We start from the raw sequence: 21,548 nt of genomic DNA on the forward strand, positions 1-21,548 counted from the left end.
TTTTGAGTATTCAACACAGGAATCACAGAGGTGATAACATTGAAGTTTAATGGCACTAGTTTGTTCCAGATTTTTTTCTTCCCTTTCAGGAAGTCATTGCTGAGGCCATCTTAAGCAACAAAATGCCAGAGGCCCAGACCTTCTTCCGAATGCATCAGCATCCTGCTCAAAGCCTTCAGGAATTTATTCAGACAGGTTTGAATCTGGTCTATGACCGTCTTCTGAAGAACGATACCAGAGAGGCCTCGGAACTTTTAAGAAATATGGTGAGAGGTGTTCAGTAAGCATACTGATAAACACTTCTTTATGACTAATGAAACAAATTAGTGGTAAGAGTACGGGCGGGGGGCTAAGCTTTCATGTGGATGTAATTATTCTACGACATTAAATCATAGAATAGAATCATAGAATGGTTTTCATTGGAAGGGACCTTAGAGACCATCTAATACCAACTCCCCCCTGCCATGGGCAGGGACACCTACCCCTAGACCAGGTTGCTCAAAGCCCCATCTAACATACCTTTCATGCAATTAAAATTACCATGTTTTAAAGTACTGCTTTGATCACTAATGTACATTCAGAATGCTGAGGGAGCGTTATTCATGAAAGCGTATTGATTAACGTCATGCTCGGGGAAGTGTAAAGGTGATCCTGAAAGGAGTAGGTGGTAAAGGTACAAATCTTCTGTGCAAACATGCTAGAGAGATCGCACAGATCACCGGGTTATTACAACATCTCAGTAGCTGGTGAAGTGAATATCACGAGCATGCTTGTAAAAGGTTGTGTGCTTTGGAAAGAAAGCTGGTGCGTTTATTCTGTCAATGTACAGCTGCATCCATACAGTTTGCATACAATGAATATCTTCTTTTTTGTTAGGGCTTTGATGTGAAGCGGCAATTGCATAAGATATGTTTCTACACAGTTGATAAACATGTACGAGATTTGTTGGTAAGTGTAGAAAAGGCTTTTTTTTTTGGGTCTAGCTGATGTCCTCAGCTCTAAAGACTGATACTTACTTATACTGAGAGAAAGCATTGTATTGAACACACTTTCAGAATGGGAACTGTTTCTGTTCCTGCATCCTTGCAACGTGGTTGCTGAAACATTTCACCAAAATATTTATGTTCTTTGGTATTTGCAGTTAAAGTAAAAATTGGCTAAAATATAATTTCTTTGTTCTGGGTCTGATCTAGTGCTCATCTTTTTGCACACAGTATGAAGTCATGTCTCTCTTGAAATTTGGGTAAAAGTATATTTACCTCGGTGCAGCTAGCATTTTTTCCTACAGCTGGCTAACTCTCTACACTTGCAGGATCATTTGCAGCTTAGATGTATTATAAGTAGAGAAAATATATAATTGGAGGTAATACTTTAATTTGAATTAAAGGTGAAAGTTTTACAAGAAGAAAATTATTTTTCTGAAAAAGAGAAGAAAATGATAGACTTTGTGCATCAGGTTGAAAGCTTTTACTCGGAGTCCTTCCAGGAAAATAAAGAGATTCAGTCTCTTTCCAGGTAATGTGGGTTATCAGTTTTAATTAGTAATTAATAATGTTAATAGTATTTTAAATATGCTGGCTTCTACATCACATGTGATTTACTGCACTAACAAATATGATCTTCTGTCATCACCATAAATGAAGTATATAGTCATAGAATCATTAAGGTTGGAAAAGCCCTCCAGGATCATCTGGCCCAACCATCCCCCTACCACCAATGTCACCCACTAAACCACGTCCCCAAGCACCACGTCCAACCTTTCCTTGAACACACCAGGGACGGTGACTCCTCCACCTCCCTGGGCAACCCATTCCAATGCCTGACCACTCTTTCTGAGAAGAAATGTCTCCTCATTTCCAACCTGAACCTCTCCTGGCACAACTTGAGCCCATTTCTTCTTGTCCTATTGTTAGTTGTCTGCCGGAAGAGGCCAACCCCCAGTTGTACGAGTTTTTTAATAATGAAGGATATTACTGGAGTTATTAATCAAGCAAAACATGTTCAGATGGAATGTTTGTTATATTTTTATATATCTATAATATTACAAACAAAATAACCCAGAAAAATAATTTTAGAATTAAATAGTTGTAAAAATGTTACATATTATTTGCTATGTCAGTTTTGGAAAAATGAGTTAATTCTTTGCCTGTTGGTCTCCTATGCGCTCTCAAACTTTTAGCTAAATAAGTCCTGATATGACTTTTAGCACTGTCATCAAAAATTAAATAGTAAAATTCATTAATTCTCATCTTTCATCTTTTCATCATCTCCTGTTTGTTAGGTTGTGTACTGTTATTGTTTTTTTTTTTTTAAGTACTAGAAAATGTACTAATGCAAAACTTAATTGCAGTTTAAAGAATTGGAGAAAGGAGCAAGACTTTTCCAGACATACAGCCGCTCTAGACTTGTTGAATTGTGAAGGACATCGGGTTCACAATAGGGAAGTCAGAGTGATGTTTAACTGGGCTCAGTGGTGGGATGAGCCCATTCAGGAAATGATTCTTCTACCTAAAAAAGCACGCCAAGGCAAGTATCCTGGTATTGAGATTTAGAAGAAATTTTGAATTAAAAATCTGACTGTCTTTGAAGTAGCGTATTGCAATTGTGTAGGAGTAGCATTGATACAACCAAAGCTGCGTGCTACCACAGTAGGTCACTTACTTTTTTGACAATTGAAATTCTGTTGGGATCTGTGTTGTTGTGTTATGACAGGTATCCTGTAGAGAAAAATTTGGAACTATCTGAAAGGGAATTGTCTGATGAATTGCCAGTTGCCATAAATGTCATACTCTGCTATGGTCTGCAAAGCCTATTACACCATAGTATTTTATTTGGCTTTTCCGACATAAAGCTCTAATGAGGTGCAACAGTATATTTATCTCAGCATTGTGCTTGTACAAGAGGATACCTGTTCATTAAAAATACATAAATGTATAAAGAAATGTCAGTATTTCGCTAAAATACTTTTTTCTGTTGGCTTCATCATTTTGCTTTTTTCCAATACAGAACTTCCCGCCTGTAATCCTGAGGTTCTTTGGATGCACTTGACAGCCCAGCATGACTGGCTTAATATTTGTTCATGGATTGAAGAATCTGAGCCCAACGAGACTTTGTGTGGACAGGCTAACTGGCCCACTCTGACTGCAGACATTGTTGACCGAAATATGTTGTGTAGTGGCTACATGAGAAATGATATATTAAACAAGCTGGCTAGGTATGTGCCTTTAACGTCTCATACTTGCTTTCTATCTTATGTGAAGCCAAAATGAGATAGTTATAGAAGTACACATTAATAAAATCTTCGATACATATTCATTTTATATTGTTTGGTGCCCTTGTTTAAAACGGCACAAATCCATTAGTAAATTTATTTTTAGTCTTGTACTTGCACTTTTCAGTACTCTGAAAACAGGAAGAAACATGGGAGCAACAGAAATCCTCTGCCAGCGTTTTGATCTTTCAGAAAGATTATATACCTGCTGTCCATTTTACTGCAAGAGAAAAAATTCTGAATGTAGTATTTCGCTCCTTATGTCTCATTCTCTGCAATGAATTGTAACTAAGATATTGTTAAAGCACTATCAGAGGTATTTTGTCAGGTTGTGTTTGCTTCAGTAGTGAAGTAACTTCTTAGAAGGAAAGTTCTGTTTTGTAAGTTTGAAAATAGCCTCCAGAACTTTTTAAAGGGACTAATCAGTGTGTATGTATGTTTTCTTCTCTCTCTCTCTCTCTTTTTAAGAAACGGCATTTTTGTCCTTTCTGAGTTGGAAGATTTTGAGCTTCTGCTCCAAAGACTGGTTTACTTAGGGGGCGTACTGCAAAATCCTCACCCTGTTCCGAAATACTGTGCTGCAAGTGGTTTGGACTTCCACGCTCATTTTGTCCTTCACTGTTTAGAACATAATTTGCAGTATATGTTGTACACTTACCTAGATTACTACAGGTATGAATGCTTTTTTCATCCATTGGATTACATGCAGATTTAAATAATTGAAGACAACTTTAACTGTTGGCAGCAAGAGTTTTCTTATGCTCTTGCTGTTTGTCCAGTAAGACTTCTTGGGTCACAGTAGTGTCATTTAATGAAAAACTGTGAGGCAGTGTGTTAGGTTTCATTCTGTATTGTGAAGCTTTATCCAGGTTATGTTGTCATGATTATTTATGTGTCAGCCAGTGAAGAAAATGGGTATGGTTGTAATTAGTGTAATATTATAAGCAGTGCAATCTTAAATGAGCCAAGGCAACTTGTTCTTCAGAAACTGTCACCTGAGCACAGGTATGAGTTCATTCTGTATACATTGACAAATAAATTGCTGGTTTCCATCAAAATTAGTATTAGATGGGATTTGAAAGAGAAAGAAATATTAATTATTGGAACTATACAAATAACTTCCAGTTAGTGACTACTTTGCTATTAAAATTCTTTAGCTACAACTCCAATCTAACCGTGTAGTTAGTAAGAAGGTAGAAGTGGAGTAGAGAAAAGCCAACAAAACTCTTTTTTTTTTCAGTGTGTAATCAATTTTAATTTCATAAAATATTCAGACTATGGAGAATAATGTTTGCGAATCAAGTCTCCTCTTTGGAAAATGTTTGGGGTTGTCAGTTCTGGAAGCTATTACTTTGATTGACCGCAGCAAGCAAGCACAGAAGTGTAAACTTAAACTGCCAGAGACACCTTATCAGCTAAAGATGTACATCTTGTAGTGATGAGTGGTATGATTCAACTCTGTCATGATAATGGATGAAATAAGTCACTGTAACACAAAGTCAGATGCTCTTAACTTTTAATGCAGTTTTATGTTGGGGCAGAGGATGCTTACAAATACTGTATTTTCACTGTGCTGCTACTATTCTCTTTTCCAGTTTGACCCCTTCAAATTGCCCTATTTTGGATAACAAGGAATTGCATGAAGCACATCCCTGGTTTGAATTTCTCGTGCAGTGTCGAGGGGTTGCCAGTAACCCACGAGGTAGGAGTCTGGTCTTGCTCAGCAGGTGGTCTGAGGTTTAAGTTGCTAGCCAAGTATTTGGGACATCTGGGTTTAATTCTCTGCTCTGCTGTAGACTTTTTTTTCATCATGGCAAATCATTTATATGTGCATCGATCAGTTCCATATCTCTAAAATACAGATCATAATTTCTATTTAAAATGTGCATAAAGATCTGGAGATATATCAGAATTGGTTTGTGTATGATCATCATTGCATCCAATTTGACTTTATTCCTAAAAGGTTGAGCAGAAGGAGAATAGACACAAAAATGCATGTACCGTTAATATTAAAGCTTCACATAGTTCTTGTGCTGCATTATGACTTCTCTGTCCCTTGAGCTCTGTGTTTGCTTGGACCAAGACATTTTGTTAGTTATTGTCATTGAAAATCCATGGAGTTTGTGTGGTTACTTCATTTCACCTTTTTTTTTTTTAAACCTTTCATCTTTTTTAGAGGCATACATTAACAAATGATAAAAATGTTCAAGTGATGCATGCTTTTTTTTTTTTTAGAAAAGTTTTAGCAGTGTGTAAGATAAAGAATTGAACTAATAAAATGGAAAAATGCAGGACTATCTAAACCAATCTGTGCAAGTAAAATTGTGGCATAAAATTAGGGAAGGTTTAGTGAAAATGGGAAGGTCTTACCTGTATTTCTAAGTTATGAAAAAGTCACTATTAACGAGAAAAAAATAAAAAAATATATATTTTTATATTTGTAGAAGAGTTATAATGCACAATTTATTAATTTAATACTGTTTTGTTTTCATAGTAAATTACATCTCACTTTTTTTCCCTTTCTAGATCCAAAGATGATTTTTCAAGCTAGTCTTGCAAATGCTCAGATCTTGATTCCTAGTAATCAAGCCAGTGTGAGCAGCATGCTACTGGAAGGACGTACACTATTAGCACTTGCTACCACAATGTATGCACCCGGAGGTATTGATCAGGTACCGTGTGGAACAAATTATTGACAGGTTTTTGAAGAAATTCTCGCATGGTATTGAAAATTCAAAGGAATAAATTGATAGAAATAAACACGCTAACAACAACAAACACTGTCTTCCTATATGAAAATCTGGTTTTGGTATTGCATGTTTCAATTTCTTGACCAAATGTTAACTCAAGGGTAGAGCATTTGATCTTATGTGACTTAGAAATAGCAAGAGACAGTGGCTGTGACTTGGAATCTTTAGCTTCTTCGTAAGAGTTACAGCTGAGAGTGTTTATAGACACTTGTGTTCCTAAAATAGTTCAAGTTTGAAAAAAAAATCAATAAATTTTTAAAATGCTGAGCATACATAGAGTAACTTAAAACATTATGTGTCTAATATAGCTTACAAGATTTTTTCGGGGAAAAATGATGCTCTTTGTGTTGTTACTATTTGTCAAATTTCCTCGAATGAGAGTTTTATTATAATCTTAATGCAATTTCTTCTTCCTAATTCAATAATTTTGCTTCCCTTTCGATTTAGGTTCTTCGGAATGAAGATATGGAAAAACCTCTAAAGAAAGTTGATCCACAGCTCTTAAAAATGGCGTTAAGTCCTTACCCCAAGCTCAAAGCTGCTCTCTTTCCCCCATGTACTTCTCGTGGAATTTTGCCACCTGACATCTCTCTTTACCATCTTGTTCAGGTGTGCAAAATGTTTCTCAATAGAGTTGTTTGTTAGAACAAAGAAGTTTATTTTCAGCTAAAGCCTGGCACATAGGGATCGTATCTTGTGTTCTCGGAATCCTTAATTTGGACCTAAAGTTTATAGCTTCATTAAAAACACGTTTTAAATGGTAGCTAAATATTGGTCATATTGAATCTGGCTGATTTTTTTTTAAACATCTGCAGTGTTTAACTTCAGCAGAGGTGGTGTGTGGCAGTTCTAGAATGTCAGAGAAGTAATATTCTTGCTGTATTCAGTAGACAGGTTGTTTAGTATTACAAAAAGTAAAATGTTTTAAATTGTCTAAGGGAAATTGAAGTTTAGAATTAAAGAATAATGTCTCATGGAGTGTTATGACATGTTTCTGGGCAAATGTCTTTTACTGTATGAAATAAACTGCAAGTTGGAAGAAATGACAGAAATTACTCATTATCAGGAAAGTGGTAACTTTGCTAAAATGAGAGCTTAGCAGAATGCTTAAACATGTTCTTTCCCTGTTCTGTTAGACTAAAATCTAAGCATTTTCTTGCATTTGTTTGCATTCTGATCCTACAGAGTAGATAAATATGTACCTTTGAGAGAGGCCTGCACCAGATAAATCCCTGATTGATAGCAGCATAGGCAGTTCTTGACAACCTGCTACTATAGGTCCCTAAAATATTCTCTAGACTGGTCAGATGTGAAAAGCTTAAGCTGTCTTAATATGTTTTGTGTCTAATCTTTCAGACATTAGTGCCTTTTGATCCAACTAAATTATTTGGCTGGCAGTCAACAAATACTCTTGCTCTATCAGGTAAGTTAATTTCAAGATTTATGTGCTTTTTTAGACAGATCCTAGGATGAAATAGCTTCCACTGGAGTGATCTGAAGGATAAATATAAAAGGAATGGCCTTTTACAAAAAAAAAAAAAAGTGTATTTTACTAAAATTTTGTTTTGAAATTAAATTATGGTTAGATAGGTTATCTTTTTTTCCACTAAGCTCTTTACAGATACAATTTTTTTCTAAATGTATTATGAAGTAGAAAAGTAGTATTTTGTTTTTCAACCAAGTTGAGGGTCTATGATTTGCCCATGGCTATTAGAAAAAGTTACTGCTAGAGTTCTGATTTTACAACAAAAATCGGAATTTCAGTGGGATTTGGGTATGCTGAAATTTAAATTAGAACAAGCGTTAGAGGTATTTGATTGTCATCTCATGTTTAGTAGCTGAAAGCCATTTTCTATGTTTAATTCAATTGTTTATCAGCTTATAAAAATGATAATATTCTTTCTAGATACATCAAGTGACTTTCCTCATTTTTCATCCCCTGAACTGGTGAACAAATATGCCATAATGGAACGACTGGATTTTTTGTACTATTTGCAGCACGGACGTCCAGCATTTGCTTTTGGTACATTTTTGGTCCAGCAGTTAGTAAAGAGCAAATCCCCCAAACAGCTGTAAGTTTTCTCTGAAATGTTAGTTGGATGGTTCTGTGGGAGTTACAATCTAGCACATAGAGTAGCTTTAATACTTCCCAACAGTGTGGAAAAAAGTGGTGTTCACTTAAAATTTTAGGTGTCCTGGGAATCCATTCAGTTTAACATCAGGTAGGATGGAAATAAAATAATCACCTAAAAGGTGGTGAGCTTTATTATTAAATCTTCATTTTAAATCTGAATAAAATTTGTATAATGAAAGCAAGGAATAAAGAATGTTCCAGTCATATCGAACACAGGTAGCTTTTTCTTCTAGGGAGCTTAGCCTCTAGATCACTTTGTAGAAAAAAGATGCCCCTTTGCTTTGACAGTTCCTAAAGATGACACTTCTTCGGTTAAATAAGAAAAATAATATATTAGAGATTGAAGGAGTTAACTTTTCTGTCTGAAGCTTCAAAATCATGTGCTCAAAAGAATGCAGTCAGATTATGCATACTTCATAAATACATTAAATTTACAATTCATATTCAGTAGTGATATCAGGGGAAATCACTAATTGTTTCTAGAAGGTCTTGTTTGTGTATTAGTCGCTATTTGTTTCCTTTCATGATTTTGATATATATGATATACAAATCAGTTTCTCGTATCTGAACAGCTAAGATTTGGGCAAAAAGGAAAGCATACCTTAATGAAGGCTGAAGTGCTTGATACTTTAGAAAGTCGATTTAATATAAGACCTGAGCGTGGATGAATTTTTCAGTTACCATTATGGAAAAATTTCAGACATCTGGTGAGCCAACCACTGTTGAAGCCTTTAGGTTGTCTTTTTCACTTAGCACAGTCTGCAAATCAGGTTCTTGATGCTGCAATGCTTGGATTGTAAATTCTACAATGGGACAGTTTATAATTAAAAAAAAGAAAACTGCTCTCAAGCATTTTTTATTAATTTTAATATCGATTGTGTTGCCTTCAGTTTTTTAAAAGTTTATTAAATTGTAAACTCTGCTTGTCTTTTGATCATTTATTATATATGGGACTTTGTTTTTATAACTACATTTTTCTAAATGTGCAACTTGGTTTGTAAATATTTCCCGTGCTAATAAAGTCTTCATGTTTAGTAAACCATACATAGGGAATATTTGTGTTTGAAAATTGGTTAAAAATCATGCATATTGACTTCTTTTTTGTTTCAGGATTCAACAAGCAGGAAATGAAGCCTATATTTTAGGCCTTTCTTTCTTCAACATACCTTCAGTAGGAGCAGCCTGTGTTTGTTTTCTGGAACTGCTTGGTCTCAACAGCCTCAAACTGAGAGTCGACATTAAAGTTGCAAACATGATATTCAGTTACAAAACCAGAAATGAAGAATCTCGGCACAATGAAATAAGGGAATCTTTGGGTAAGCGTGTCTTTTGTTTGCTTTAAAACAGGGTACTTACTATATATTTATTAGGAAGAGATAGAGAGAGATTAAAAGATGGTGCTTAACTTCTTAGGAATGCAATGAGAGCATTTCTGTCCTTTGAAGAGTTAAGACTTCTGCTGTTCTTATCTTGCTTCTTACTAATTCTGGAGGTGCATTTTGAACCTGGCATGCTAACTAAGGCAGGAAGACTAATGCACATTTTTAAACAGCTGCCTGAGGCTCAATTTAATTGCTTAGTAAGGTTCCACCTAATGTTGTAATACAACTAGATTAAACAAAGGGACATTACCAAATCTCTTTTGTACTTGAAAACTGTCTTACAGCTACAGTACAATCAGATGTTCAAAGCTGTAAGGAAATTAAATTTATCCTAGGAATAATTTTAGAAAGTTGGATTACTAAGGAGACATCTGCAGGTGTCTTTTTGTCCAAACTGCTGGCAGTTATTGAAGCATTTACATTAATAGGATTTGTGCTTCTTGTTAATTCCGGTACTTTTGAAAATATTACCCTTATTCTAATCTCAGAAATAATAATATATTCTTTTAAACAGTTGAAAAGTTAACAAAGTTGGCTGATGGTGAAAAAGCAGCAACAGAGGAAGTTCTTATCTCCTTAGAAGAAGCCTTCTGGGATGAAATTGAACATCAAGGAATAAAGAAGTAAGGAAAATATAATTTAAAGGATTATGCTGACAAATTGAAATTGAGCGTCGAGTTTTACCATCTGTGTATTTAGACATTATGAAAGAGATCTGAGTCTTATTACAGTAAAATGAACATCAATATTTGAGTTTAGCATACAGTCTTGGTATTTCAAATAGCAGGGGTAGTAGATGTATATTGGCAAGAGTAGGGAAGTTCTGTCAGCATGTTTGGCTAACAGCTCCTCAGGGCATGCTTAAGAGAAAAGATTGTTGAATTATTTTGCTGGTAGAAATATCAGTTTATTACAGTTGAGGCTTAAAATTTTGTTCTTATGTATTTTTCCTTTTTTGTTATTTTTGTTGTTTGTTTTTGTTGTTTTGTTTGGTTTGTTTCTGCTTTTAGATACAGTACTCAGAGGCAAAATTAGAAACGCTGATTTAATGTTATCTTTAAATTGGATGCAGGACGTCTAGTGACTCTAGAAGGCAGTGGTCTTTGGTAATGCAGTTCTGCAAACTGCATAACACGAGACTGAGTACATCGTACCTAAAGGAATGTGCTAAATCCAACGACTGGCTGCAGTTCATCATCCAAACCCAGCTGTACAGCTACAAGCCAGATGAGGTAAGCTATCTGTGTATGGGTTTAAATGAAGATGAGATTTTCAAGAATGCTCATTGTGAAGCACTAAAAAAAAATAATTCAAAATTTGGAAAATAAAAAAGTAGAAGGAAAAAGGGATCCTTTTAACAAGAGAATATTACATTGTGTAGACAGAAAAAAATTGAAGCCTCATCAGTTTCCAGGGAGTTAGAATTTGTCTCAGGATGCTCAATAATCCTCTGTTTATGATAGCCCTTCCTTTACAGCTGGATTTCCTGACTTTTTTTTACTTTTCTCTGCCTCTTGGTATGTGAAAAGCTAACACAAGATAAAGGAAATTGACTCCAGTAGGAACTGAATCTTCAGCAGATATAATAATGTGCTTCCAAGGGCATGAAAGCTAACTATTAAAGGAGAAGATTAGGAAGAAACTTCCTGTTTCAGTAATGGAGAAAACATTTTTCAGAGAGAAGTGATTTGAGTGTCTCTTTTGAAGTGGATTGGGCATAAGAGTATTTGCCAAAAAAGAGACTTCACTTTCTTGTTAAATTTAGTTGAAATTATGACACATTCATACAGCTTAATTTGTTGGTTTTTTTTAATCATTTATTAACGGTTGTTTTTTTAATTGTAGAGATGGTTACCATATGTTCAATTTAAGTTTTAATAAAGCTACTCATCTTTCCTTTCAAAAGTTACATTGTTTTCATGTAAATATATTTTAACTTTTGAGACTCCAGCTCTTCCATTTTTGTTTTTAAGCATAATTTAAGCTAAATAAAATATTACTGGTAGTTAAAAATTGTATGCAATTTAGGAAGGGTAATAGGAGGAAGCTAACTGGAAAATTGCAGCTTAGGTGATACTTAGCAGGTCTGTTGGTTTTTTTTTTTTAACTTGGATCTTTTCATTACTTTCACAAAATTACATAATTACACAAAAGCATCTAACTAGACATGAGTTCTTTTTCATCATATGAGATAAGAAAAATGAGTTTCTTCAAAAGGCATTTTAGATTCAAGTAAGAGGAGTTTCAATATTTTATTAGAATAATTCACACCTACAGAACATGCTTTCTTCTATAGCTATCCAGAAATGTTCTAAAAAATCAAATTTGAAGAATGTTTTGCTTGTCTTTTCTGCATATTTAAAGCTTCAGTCATCCTTCCCTCATTCTCTTTGGATCTTGCTCTGTATAGATGCTCTTGGTTTTGTTTTCCTAGGTCATTTCTATCCTTCACGGATTCACTCCCATTTTACAAGATCACTTGATGTTGGCATTGGAGAAGTTACCGTTTTCATGTGCTGATGCAGGGGGTCCTGAAAACAGTGCTGCCAGTATGTTCAAGAGCAAAAATGTGGGTAGTCTCTTTCAAATCCTTTTTCGATGTCAGGAGAACTCCAACCCTTCACGTTACCTTTTGACTGAAGGATTGAGAGAGCATGCTCCCATTCTGAGTGTTTTAGCAGCATGTTTCCAAGTAAGTATTGATCAAGTTACTTATCTTTTAGAGGAATAAATTATAAACAATTAAGACATTTTTATTGTGCGTAGCTACTTTAAATACTAGATATGCAGGTTGCATTCATCAGTTTTTTCTCAGTTGTTGTAGTAATTGTTGTGATTAGTATGACAGATTTAGCCAACTTCTACGCAATGAAGTGACACGTGTCACCTGGTTTTTATAAAAAGCATCATTTTTATTTGACAGGATGCCAACATTATTCATTGTCTTTGTGTCTGGATAATTACTACTGTGGATAATGTTACCAGATCTGAAGCAACAAACCATATTCAGACATCAGTAGAAAATCACATATGGGATCTCCATGACCTATCACTTATCTGGAAAGTGTTTTTAAGGAATCAAAAAAGTAAAACACTTATAAAGGGCTTCCAGCTATTTTTAAAGGTAAGGTCATATAATTTTTAGTGATTGTAGATATTTGAGTGTATCTCAAATGTTCTTGGAGAGGAGAACACATATAGATTCCCTTTCCGTCTTGGTATTTGTGGCCTAGATAGCCTGGGTGTAATGTACTGAAAATCCCGTCCAAGGAAGAATATCGTTGAAAGGAAGTTCTTCCAACAGTTACAAACTTGCAGGTCATATCTCAAGCTTGAAAGCAATTTTAATAAATGTGAACTTTATTGTTCTGGTACTGAGGAACACAAATTTTTCCTTTGTTGAGGTACTTATAGGAAAGAGTTATAATTTATTTTTGTGTCTTAAAGGATTCCCCTTTACTGCATATACTGGAGATGTATGAACTGTGTATGAACTGTAAAAAATACAATGAAGCTAAAAGCAAACTGGACAAGTTTCAGGAACAGCTCACAGAAGTAAGATTTAATTTTCTGTAAAACTCTTTGCATATGGTTTTCTCCCTATTACAATGTGATAGCCATCTAATGTCATATATGAAAATAATGAAAAAGACGCTTAGAATAATCATAGAATTGTTTGGGATGGAAGAGACCTTAAAGATCATCTAGTTTCAACCCCCCTGCCAATGGCAGGGACAAAGGGGTCTAGGAGCTGACTTGTGAAGTAACAGGTTTCAGCAGATTCTTTTCACTGCTGGTAGTTGATGGAGAATTGTTTTGGATAATTTGTTCAAAACCTGCAGTGCATTTTTCTAAATCATTTTGTTCTAAGTTGATACGGGCAGATTGAAATACAATTGCAACTTCCTTGAATGAACAGTTTGCTGTTTGAGAGTTGGCATTTACTAAGGTAGAATCACTATTGGTAAATTGAATTATTTGTGTTGAGTAAACGTACGATATTCTTTATTGTGCTGATAAACCAGTGACTAGGGAATACCTATACAAGAAAGAAAGCTATTTTTAAATATGTTACAAGGTTTCTGAAAGAATCTGTGATAGTGCTTTAGCTCTAGCGGTTGTTGGAAATTGTATGGACTTTTCTTTGAAAATGACTCAGTGAACTGAATTACTGTTCTACAGTCCATTTAGAACACTAATTTAGCAGTCAGTTTTAAGAGGACCAAAGTGGTTTTGTTCTGTATCCTTGGTTGTCACATACAGATATTTTCGCAAATTATTTCAGTTCTTTCCTTTCTGTCATGATTTTCTAGTTCCACGAATATCTTGGTGACTAACATTGTACGCCATTAGCAATTGGTTGTTTTCCTTCCTGCAATTCAAGCTCAGGCTAGATCAGTTTCCTTTTCCTATGTACTGCTTGCAGAGTGGGTATGCTTATAAAGTGTACAGCTGTATGACAGGAGCCATTAAGCTAACAATTTATTTTATCTACCCATGAAACCTTCTCGCACCTTTTATCTCCTCCATGGTTATCAGGAGCAATTGCTGGTCACCCTGTAATAAAATTTACTATCTTCAAATCAAATTCAAGCATATATTGGCAATGGAGCAAGTGCCCACTTGGGGAAGGCAGTTCATCGTTTCCTAAAGAAGGAGTTAGATCTGGCACACCTCTGATAACCAGTGTGATTCCCAACAAAATACAGAATATACTTGCCAAAAAAAAAAAAAAAAAACACTTACAATTCTTTTTGTATACACAGCTTAAAACTTCAGACGAACCAGCAGCTTCAGAATTACCTGTGCAATGGCTGGAATCACAAGCATTGTTTCTTCTTGAATTGATGATGCAGCAATGTAGAACAGAATATGAATTAGGAAAGCTCTTACAGCTGTTTGCTGCAACAGATAATCTACTCGATGGTAAATACAGCTTCTTCTGTCAGGTGATAGTACTGCTTTAACCTAAAGACCACGCAGAATGTTTTCTGAGTGAGTGAAAATGTTTACCTGAAGTGTATTCATATTTCATTTTTGTATAAGAATTTATGTAACCAGAATTGGTTCTTATGGTGAACTGCAGCAATGAAAATGTAATTCTATGCAGGTCTGTTTGGGAGCATGATTAAGTGCAAGTGTATGTTGATGAGGAGTACACAAATGACCTACAGAAGTATTTTAGTTATGGGTTCAGAATATATTTTTGGCTCCATGAAAACTTTAGAGTGTAAGATCTGTTCTCCTTCTCCAGCAGGGTCACATGCTGGAATAAGCAGCAGAACTTCCTCACGTTTAAAAACCAACTGCCTTTAATTGTTTATACTCCTTTGAAACAGGCCCTTATGTGAAGAAACTCTGCGCACTCATTGAAACCCTGAAGGATTCCTCCGTATCAATTAATCGCTCCATCCTAACCAGTTACGATACAGAGACATATCAGAATGAGTGCAGATCAATTTTGGAGCAGCTACAAGAGAAAGGAATGTTCTCACTGGCTCGGGAGGTAGCAGAATTAGCTGAATTGCCTGTGGATCATGTAGTTACCCAAGAGGTATAACATAGTTAAATAATGATAGTCACCTCTTAATAATTCTGTTATTGGCAGTACTGAGAACGTAGCTTCTCAGCCTTCCTGAAACTGTTTCTTATTGAAATCACTTTCTATTTTAAATGCAAGTACACTGAACAAGTTGGCTACAAGTGCTATGCTGAAAAGGACAGCACATCTTTTCTTATTCTGTTATTATTTTTACTGCTATATAATCAGTTTCACTGGTTCTTTTTAGATGGATTTTTTTCTTGTATATTGAGACATGTAATCTTAATTCAGTTTTTCAGTATTCTGGCTTTGCGGTGTGTTGTGGTTTTTTTTTTTCTTTTGAAAGACAGCTGTTTAAAACCTTTCTGAATTTTTGCAGGTTCTAAGAGATCTACATCTTTTAAGAGACATTGGAGAGTGGCAACTAAAACAGACAAGAATTAAATTCTGGAAAAAATGTAATGACAACTTCATGAAAAATTCAATCTCCAGCAAAGCTGCATCTGATTTTTTTTTGAATCAGGCAAACACGGTGTATGAATCATCAGTTCATGAGAAGATAAATAGCATTATGGAGAGACATCTGTTGCTTACCTTAGCTGGCCATTGGCTAGCCAAGAATGAGTCAGTGTCACTGGACAAATTAGAAGAAATAGAGAAGCAGATCTGGATTTGTCGCATCACACAACAAACGTTATCCGCAGGTGAAGGGTCAGGCAAGTCAAGACTTTCCTTCCATGGCATAGTGAATATGGATCTTACCTTTGATAACTTAGCTAAGGAGTTTTCTTTTTCAAAGCTACCTGCTCTGAACACACCAAACTACTTAAAACCAGAGGGTCTTGAATTCAGAGAGTCTGAACAGACCTTGACTAATGATGAGAAAGAATCACTCAAGTTTTTGATTGGATGCCTTCTTGATGAAGGAAGTGTACATGAAGCCAGCCGTGTTTGTCGATATTTCCATTTCTACGACAGAGATGTTTCACTGGTATTGCATTGCAGAGCTCTGGCCTCAGGGGAGATTGGTCTAGACAAATTACACGCAGATATTCAGACTCTCCTTGTAGCGATAGAGAAGATGTATGAAAACAGTGCATCGCAGCAAACCAGAATCCCAAGCAGTAAGTAACACTAACCAATTCAGCCACTTGACAAGTAATACCATTGTTGGAGTTCTACTGGACGTGTCTTCTTTTGTTTTTGTGTTTCCCCAAGAATTTCTGCAGGAAATAAGGTCTTCGTGACAGTGTCTTATTTATTTGGTTCCTAAATCCTCTGTTGAAAGGAATTTGAAGTCTTATAATATACATTGATTGTATGTGCTTCAAGCAGAGTCGCTTAACCATTCACTTTTTATAGTTCGCAATTCAGTTCAGGTAAAGTAGCACTGAACATTATCTATGTTCCTGCTTTTGCAACACACGCTCCAGTAAATTTTGAGTGTGTTTCTGGAGCTGAAGCAAGGAAACACTTTCATCATGTCTCTCTCTGAATACTTTGTACACTATAATGGGTTTAATGTCTTAGTAGTAGTAAGGCTAAGGACAATAGTGTTTATATATAAAGTATTGTGTGCATGTTTAAGATACATGAAAGAAAAAGCTGTCAGCTGGAAAATTACTTTCTAATGCTAACATGTATAAAGCTTAATAGGAATGCAATAGGACAGAATAGAAGAGAACAAGTGAGGACTAAGCCATCAGGAAGATTGCTGAACCTGTTTCTGTGCTCTCTTATGCTTACAGATTTTACATCTGAGATAGTGTGAATGTTTTGGATCGTTTGTGTCCTGCTGTATTGTTTGTATACTGATTTAAAAAAAAAAAAATCACTGGTATCAAGAGTTCAGTTTTCAAAGCCTGAGAAAGTATTTCTATATATAAATACAGCAATCTATAAATACAGCAAGTTGTATTTGCTAAAGATTTCTGAAGTCTTGCTCCAAGTGTAAGGCTTGTTGTTGTCTGTCTTTATGAGAAAGGAATTCAGAGGGTTTTTGTTTCCAGCATCAAGCTTAGAAGACTGGACACACATTGTTGCTCCATCTCCAGATGATCAGGTTGTTGTCAGTCTGAAGGCTCTCATAGACGAATGTGTTCATGGGAGAAACTACTGCAGACAGGTTCTCTGCTTATATGAACTTTCTAAGGTATGTATCTAATAATATTATTGAAGAAATATATGGTTTGTATTAAGTTGTGCTATGGAAGTTTATATGGAGAAAAGCATAAGGAGTTTTGAAAGTACTCATTAGGTGCCTGAAACAAGCTTCAGAGAGGGAAATTACCAGTCCTTTTTGTGGAAAAATGGCCAGATGTTTCTTAGACATGACGTGTTGAAGTGAACTCAACTCCTAGACTCCCCCTACCTTACTCCAGTAAGCTATATTTCAGCCTGTGTCTCTTTTGATGTGCCTTTTTTTGTAGTCTTTCAAGCATATGTCGTTCATCTGGCACTTTGCTTTAGGCCTTTGTTGTGGCATGCCTTCGTAATCACCACCGACCCAGAAGCAGACAAACAGATAGCAGCTGCGTTAGAAGTTCTAGCACAGAAATGCTCTGCGGGCTCCACACAGCAGCAGCTCTTACCCAGAGGCTGCTCAAAGGAGTTGCTAGTAAGTTCCAAGTGATTTGACCTAGGCAGTGATAGGAGAAGTAGCAGACTGTGTTGGTAGCTGCCTCTCTGCTCCTCAGCCTTCGTGACTGCCAGCAGCCCACCTCTGCTTTTTGCCAGAGGCTGCTGCTGAACACTTCTTTCAGAGTACCTCTAGAGGGTACAGACCCCTTTGCATAGTACTTGGTCCGTAGTTTTGGAATGTAGCATTAATTTACTCTGAATAGAACCAGCAGTATGTGTGCCGAAAATATTAGTGTCATCTTTGTCGTAGAGGTTCTTAGTTTTTTTCTACAGAATTTTTCATGTCTCGAACATTCGGGGTGAATGCTTTAGGTTTGAGCTAGGGAAGAAGTAGTCATATGACTGGCTTCTTCCCTTTTCTACCATCTGTGTTGCCTGAAGCTGGATGTCCATACTTTTGAATAGGTCACTGAGATGATCATTGTGGCAATGAGTTACATATTTAGATTAATTTCTGAAGTTGTAACATGTTACAGCTGACTCTAAAGAGCCTCATGGGCTCCTCTTTCAAATGTAGCAAGTGCAAAAACTGGGGTATCTTTTGCACTGAGGGTCTGTGGTGTATAGAGATGAGGAAAAGTAACCCCATAAGTAAAACTGTTATGCATTTTAAAAAAAAAAAAATCATGGTCTGGGAGGATACGTAGATTCCTCTCTTTATTTTAGCAATTTTCAGTATTAAGATTTGTATTTGCTTCAGGAATGCATCTCTGTTCATTGGCACCAGCTCTGTGAGTGTAAAACTTCAAACACAAAGTATTTACTTGCTCTCCTGATCTGGAGAAACATTAATACTGAAGATACACAGATGAAGACACTGTTAACTGATAAAAGGACAGGTTATGTTTATGTGTTTTGAAGCTGGGTTTTATCTTCTTCAGCACTTCCCTCTTGCATCAGCTAATTAGGATGATGTGCTGCAGGTCAATATATGTCCTGTGACTGGATTTTTTGCTGTGTACCTTCTTCTAAGTGTATGTGTATTTCTTAGGAATTGAACTGCTCCTACAGTGAAATGTCAGCCCATGACCCTGAAGAAGTGCTTCGAGCAATTCTGTCATCCCACCAGCCGGACAGATGCAGGAAAGCTCAGGCATTCATCACCACGCAGGGTCTCCAGCCTGAAATTGTGGCAGAGTTAGTGGCTGAAGAAATCACACAAGAATTATTGGCATCTTCTGAAGGCAAAGGTAGTAAAGGGGCCAGTCTTGGTTTTTAGCTTGCATTTTTGGTTTGTAAATATTGTATTTTTACATCTGAAAAACAATCCTTGGTCTCAAGATACTTGAGTGCTAATAACAGTCAGGAATGTTTAGGTGGCTCTGAAAGGTTTTATACAGATATTAAATTTAGTTGCCTGTTTTGTGTCCAGTGTGGTGTTGCAATACTTAAAGTTTTTTTGATATATTTTTTATGGATGTAAATTTCATGGTTAAAAAAAAAAAGGCATAAAGTTTTTTAATCATAATCTTTGAAGCCCCACATCATCTGACTTGGAAAGACTTGTGTTAATTTTTTTGTGAAAAGCATGGCCAGGTCCTTTTTTTTTTTTTTTTTTTTTTTTTTTTTTTTTTTTTTTTTTTTTTTACCCCTTTGAGAAATGAGAGATGTTCCTTGAAACAGAATTTGTCTGGAGGGCTTTTGTATTTGAGGAACTTTTACTTTGCCACAGCATTAACAACAAAGTTACATAAGAAACAGTGATGGAGATTTGAGAGTCCAGGTGTGCTTTCCTCTGTCCCTACTTTCTTCCACTCTGCTGCCCCTCCGTTGCAGACTTGCACCCTTACTGCTCCCCTTGTATCAGTTCACTTGGATTAGCTCGGATGATTTGTTTCACATCCTTTGGAAGAGTCAACTTACTAGCCCAGCAGAAAACAAAAATAAAGAAGAGTTTTCTGTTGAGTTTGTGAGTTGAACTGGTTTGTGGAAGAGTATGAGTCGGGGTCACTGCCAGTCGCTTGTTGGATTTGTGAAATTCTAGGTTTCATTACAGTAGCAGTATGGGTGTTCTGTAGGATTTCAGTGGATCAAACTGGCAAAGTAGAACTATCTGATATTTCAGCAGTAAGATCAAAACCATCTTTAGAATTGTAGTTTCAAGTCATAGGTCAGTGTGGATGAGGTTATTTTATTTTTATTGTTTTTCTATTAATGCAGCCAATCTCTCCTGAACAGGTAGCACTTTTGGCATAACTCACTCTCTCTCTGCATACAGGACAGAAACAAGCTTTGAACCCCGCAGCTGAGAGTCAGGCATTCCTACAGCTTGCTAAGCTCTGCCAGGATCACACACTGGTTGGCATGAAGTTACTGGATAAAATTTCCTCTGTACCACATGGGGAACTGTCATGCAGTAAGTAGATGGCAAAAAATACTTGATAGTAACTAGTGCATCACTAAGCATTGCATTACTTAGTTTAAAGTCACATCACAAAGAATAAAAACAATGCTGATGGAAACATCTATTACTGGTCTCAAATTTGATGTTAATAGATCTGAATATATGCACAACAAATAAACATATTGCTTAAGTATCACCTGAATTTACTTTCCAAACAAATCCATTTTTTTTATACTGATAGCTGGGAAATACAGTCAGTGAATTACCTGAACTTCTGTAGTTACATTTTACAGAAGATGGTTATGGTGGCTTTCTTCCTATTAGTCACAATTAGAAATAGCTTTTTCTTTTTCTTTTTCTTTTTTTTTTTTTTTTTAGTCTATTTGTTAAAGTGACTTTTTGATCTTTTGTTACTGGAATTATTTTTATACTTTGTGGCTTTATGGAGATCTTGTCATTGAGTTTATAAAAAAAAAAAAAAAAAAAAGGTGCTTTGGCAGCTAACCAGCAGAGGCAAATTGAGATCTCCTACTTACATACTTAGACTGTTTTTGTTTAATTTGTTATGGGCAGTTCATCTCTGAGGAAAACGAGAGAGGATATGGTTGTAGTGTGAGTTGTCTCATGAGTATTAGCATTAGCAGAACTGGAGAACTTCCAACAATATTTTGTCCAAATTGGTGAGGATAGAGTGTCTTCTAGAACACTTCTGCAGAAAGCGAAGCAGGGTTGAAGTTGGTGCTGATTTTGTTCCATTAGAATCCATCTGTAATACTGGAAATTTGGAATACCTTTGTGAGAAAACAGATAATTAAAAGTACCACGTTCCATGTAGCCTTTATGTCCCTAACACCTTAGTCCTATTGTCAGATCTTAACTTATTCCTTGATTTGTCTGGTTAAGTAGCATAGGGGTGAATATTAGTGTTTTTATGTATGACTGACTAAAAGTGAGGAAAAGACTAAGAGGAGACAATGTTGGGAATCACCAAATTGTGCTGGAGCACTATACCTCTCTTAGAATGAAGCCTCTGCTAGAGTACAACGTTTTTACAGATGGAGCTGTAATTAGTTTCAAAATATGTTGTATAGGTTTATGACATTAGCTATATTCTTTTCCAAAATCTGCATTTTTATGGAATTGATGAATGACTTTTCAAACCTAGATGCAAAAGTTGTGGCTTTCTTTTTTCAAATGGAGAGCTGATTGCCAAAAGTGGGATGCTGATACATTCATTGTATGTTTGTCAATCAGCTTTTGTTGGAGGAGGTTGGAAATTTTGTATTTGGAGAAAATAGCATTTCAGAAAATGATCTAAAACCCCAGACTTTAGCACAGGCTGGGAAGCCAAACTGAGTGCATATTGCTGCAGGAACTATAACTTAAAGTTGCATAGGCCAGAGCCATAGTAGCTCAACTTTCTAATCCAACTCTGCTGTTTATAACAGGAAAGGTTGTGTATCCTCTGCAGAGATGGTATCAGTT

The 21,548-nt window shown here is 35.9% G+C and overlaps 1 protein-coding gene across 3 annotated transcripts in view; it reads left to right on the forward strand.

Moving 5' to 3' along the window:
• SPG11 (SPG11 vesicle trafficking associated, spatacsin) overlaps positions 1-21,548 on the forward strand; it is a 35,777-nt gene that overhangs the window by 7,160 nt on the left and 7,069 nt on the right. For 2 of the 3 annotated variants that reach the window (XM_040570045.1, XM_040570044.1), the window contains exons 10-32: positions 90-266; positions 877-948; positions 1,388-1,515; positions 2,351-2,526; positions 3,007-3,214; positions 3,740-3,943; positions 4,867-4,973; positions 5,798-5,943; positions 6,469-6,630; positions 7,378-7,444; positions 7,928-8,093; positions 9,266-9,471; positions 10,052-10,160; positions 10,610-10,769; positions 11,972-12,229; positions 12,461-12,661; positions 12,985-13,092; positions 14,304-14,463; positions 14,877-15,091; positions 15,459-16,203; positions 17,089-17,231; positions 18,711-18,909; positions 19,938-20,075. In XM_040570045.1, coding sequence (XP_040425979.1) covers positions 90-266; positions 877-948; positions 1,388-1,515; positions 2,351-2,526; positions 3,007-3,214; positions 3,740-3,943; positions 4,867-4,973; positions 5,798-5,943; positions 6,469-6,630; positions 7,378-7,444; positions 7,928-8,093; positions 9,266-9,471; positions 10,052-10,160; positions 10,610-10,769; positions 11,972-12,229; positions 12,461-12,661; positions 12,985-13,092; positions 14,304-14,463; positions 14,877-15,091; positions 15,459-16,203; positions 17,089-17,231; positions 18,711-18,909; positions 19,938-20,075 — 4,255 coding nt within the window. Of the gene's footprint in view, positions 1-89; positions 267-876; positions 949-1,387; positions 1,516-2,350; positions 2,527-3,006; positions 3,215-3,739; positions 3,944-4,866; positions 4,974-5,797; positions 5,944-6,468; positions 6,631-7,377; positions 7,445-7,927; positions 8,094-9,265; positions 9,472-10,051; positions 10,161-10,609; positions 10,770-11,971; positions 12,230-12,460; positions 12,662-12,984; positions 13,093-14,303; positions 14,464-14,876; positions 15,092-15,458; positions 16,204-17,088; positions 17,232-18,710; positions 18,910-19,897; positions 20,076-21,548 lie in introns of all 3 variants that reach the window. The other variant, XR_005823309.1, reaches the window with a different exon arrangement.

The sequence above is a fragment of the Cygnus olor genome, chromosome 11 (genome assembly GCF_009769625.2).
Source record: "Cygnus olor isolate bCygOlo1 chromosome 11, bCygOlo1.pri.v2, whole genome shotgun sequence".
NCBI classification, from domain to species: domain Eukaryota; kingdom Metazoa; phylum Chordata; class Aves; order Anseriformes; family Anatidae; genus Cygnus; species Cygnus olor.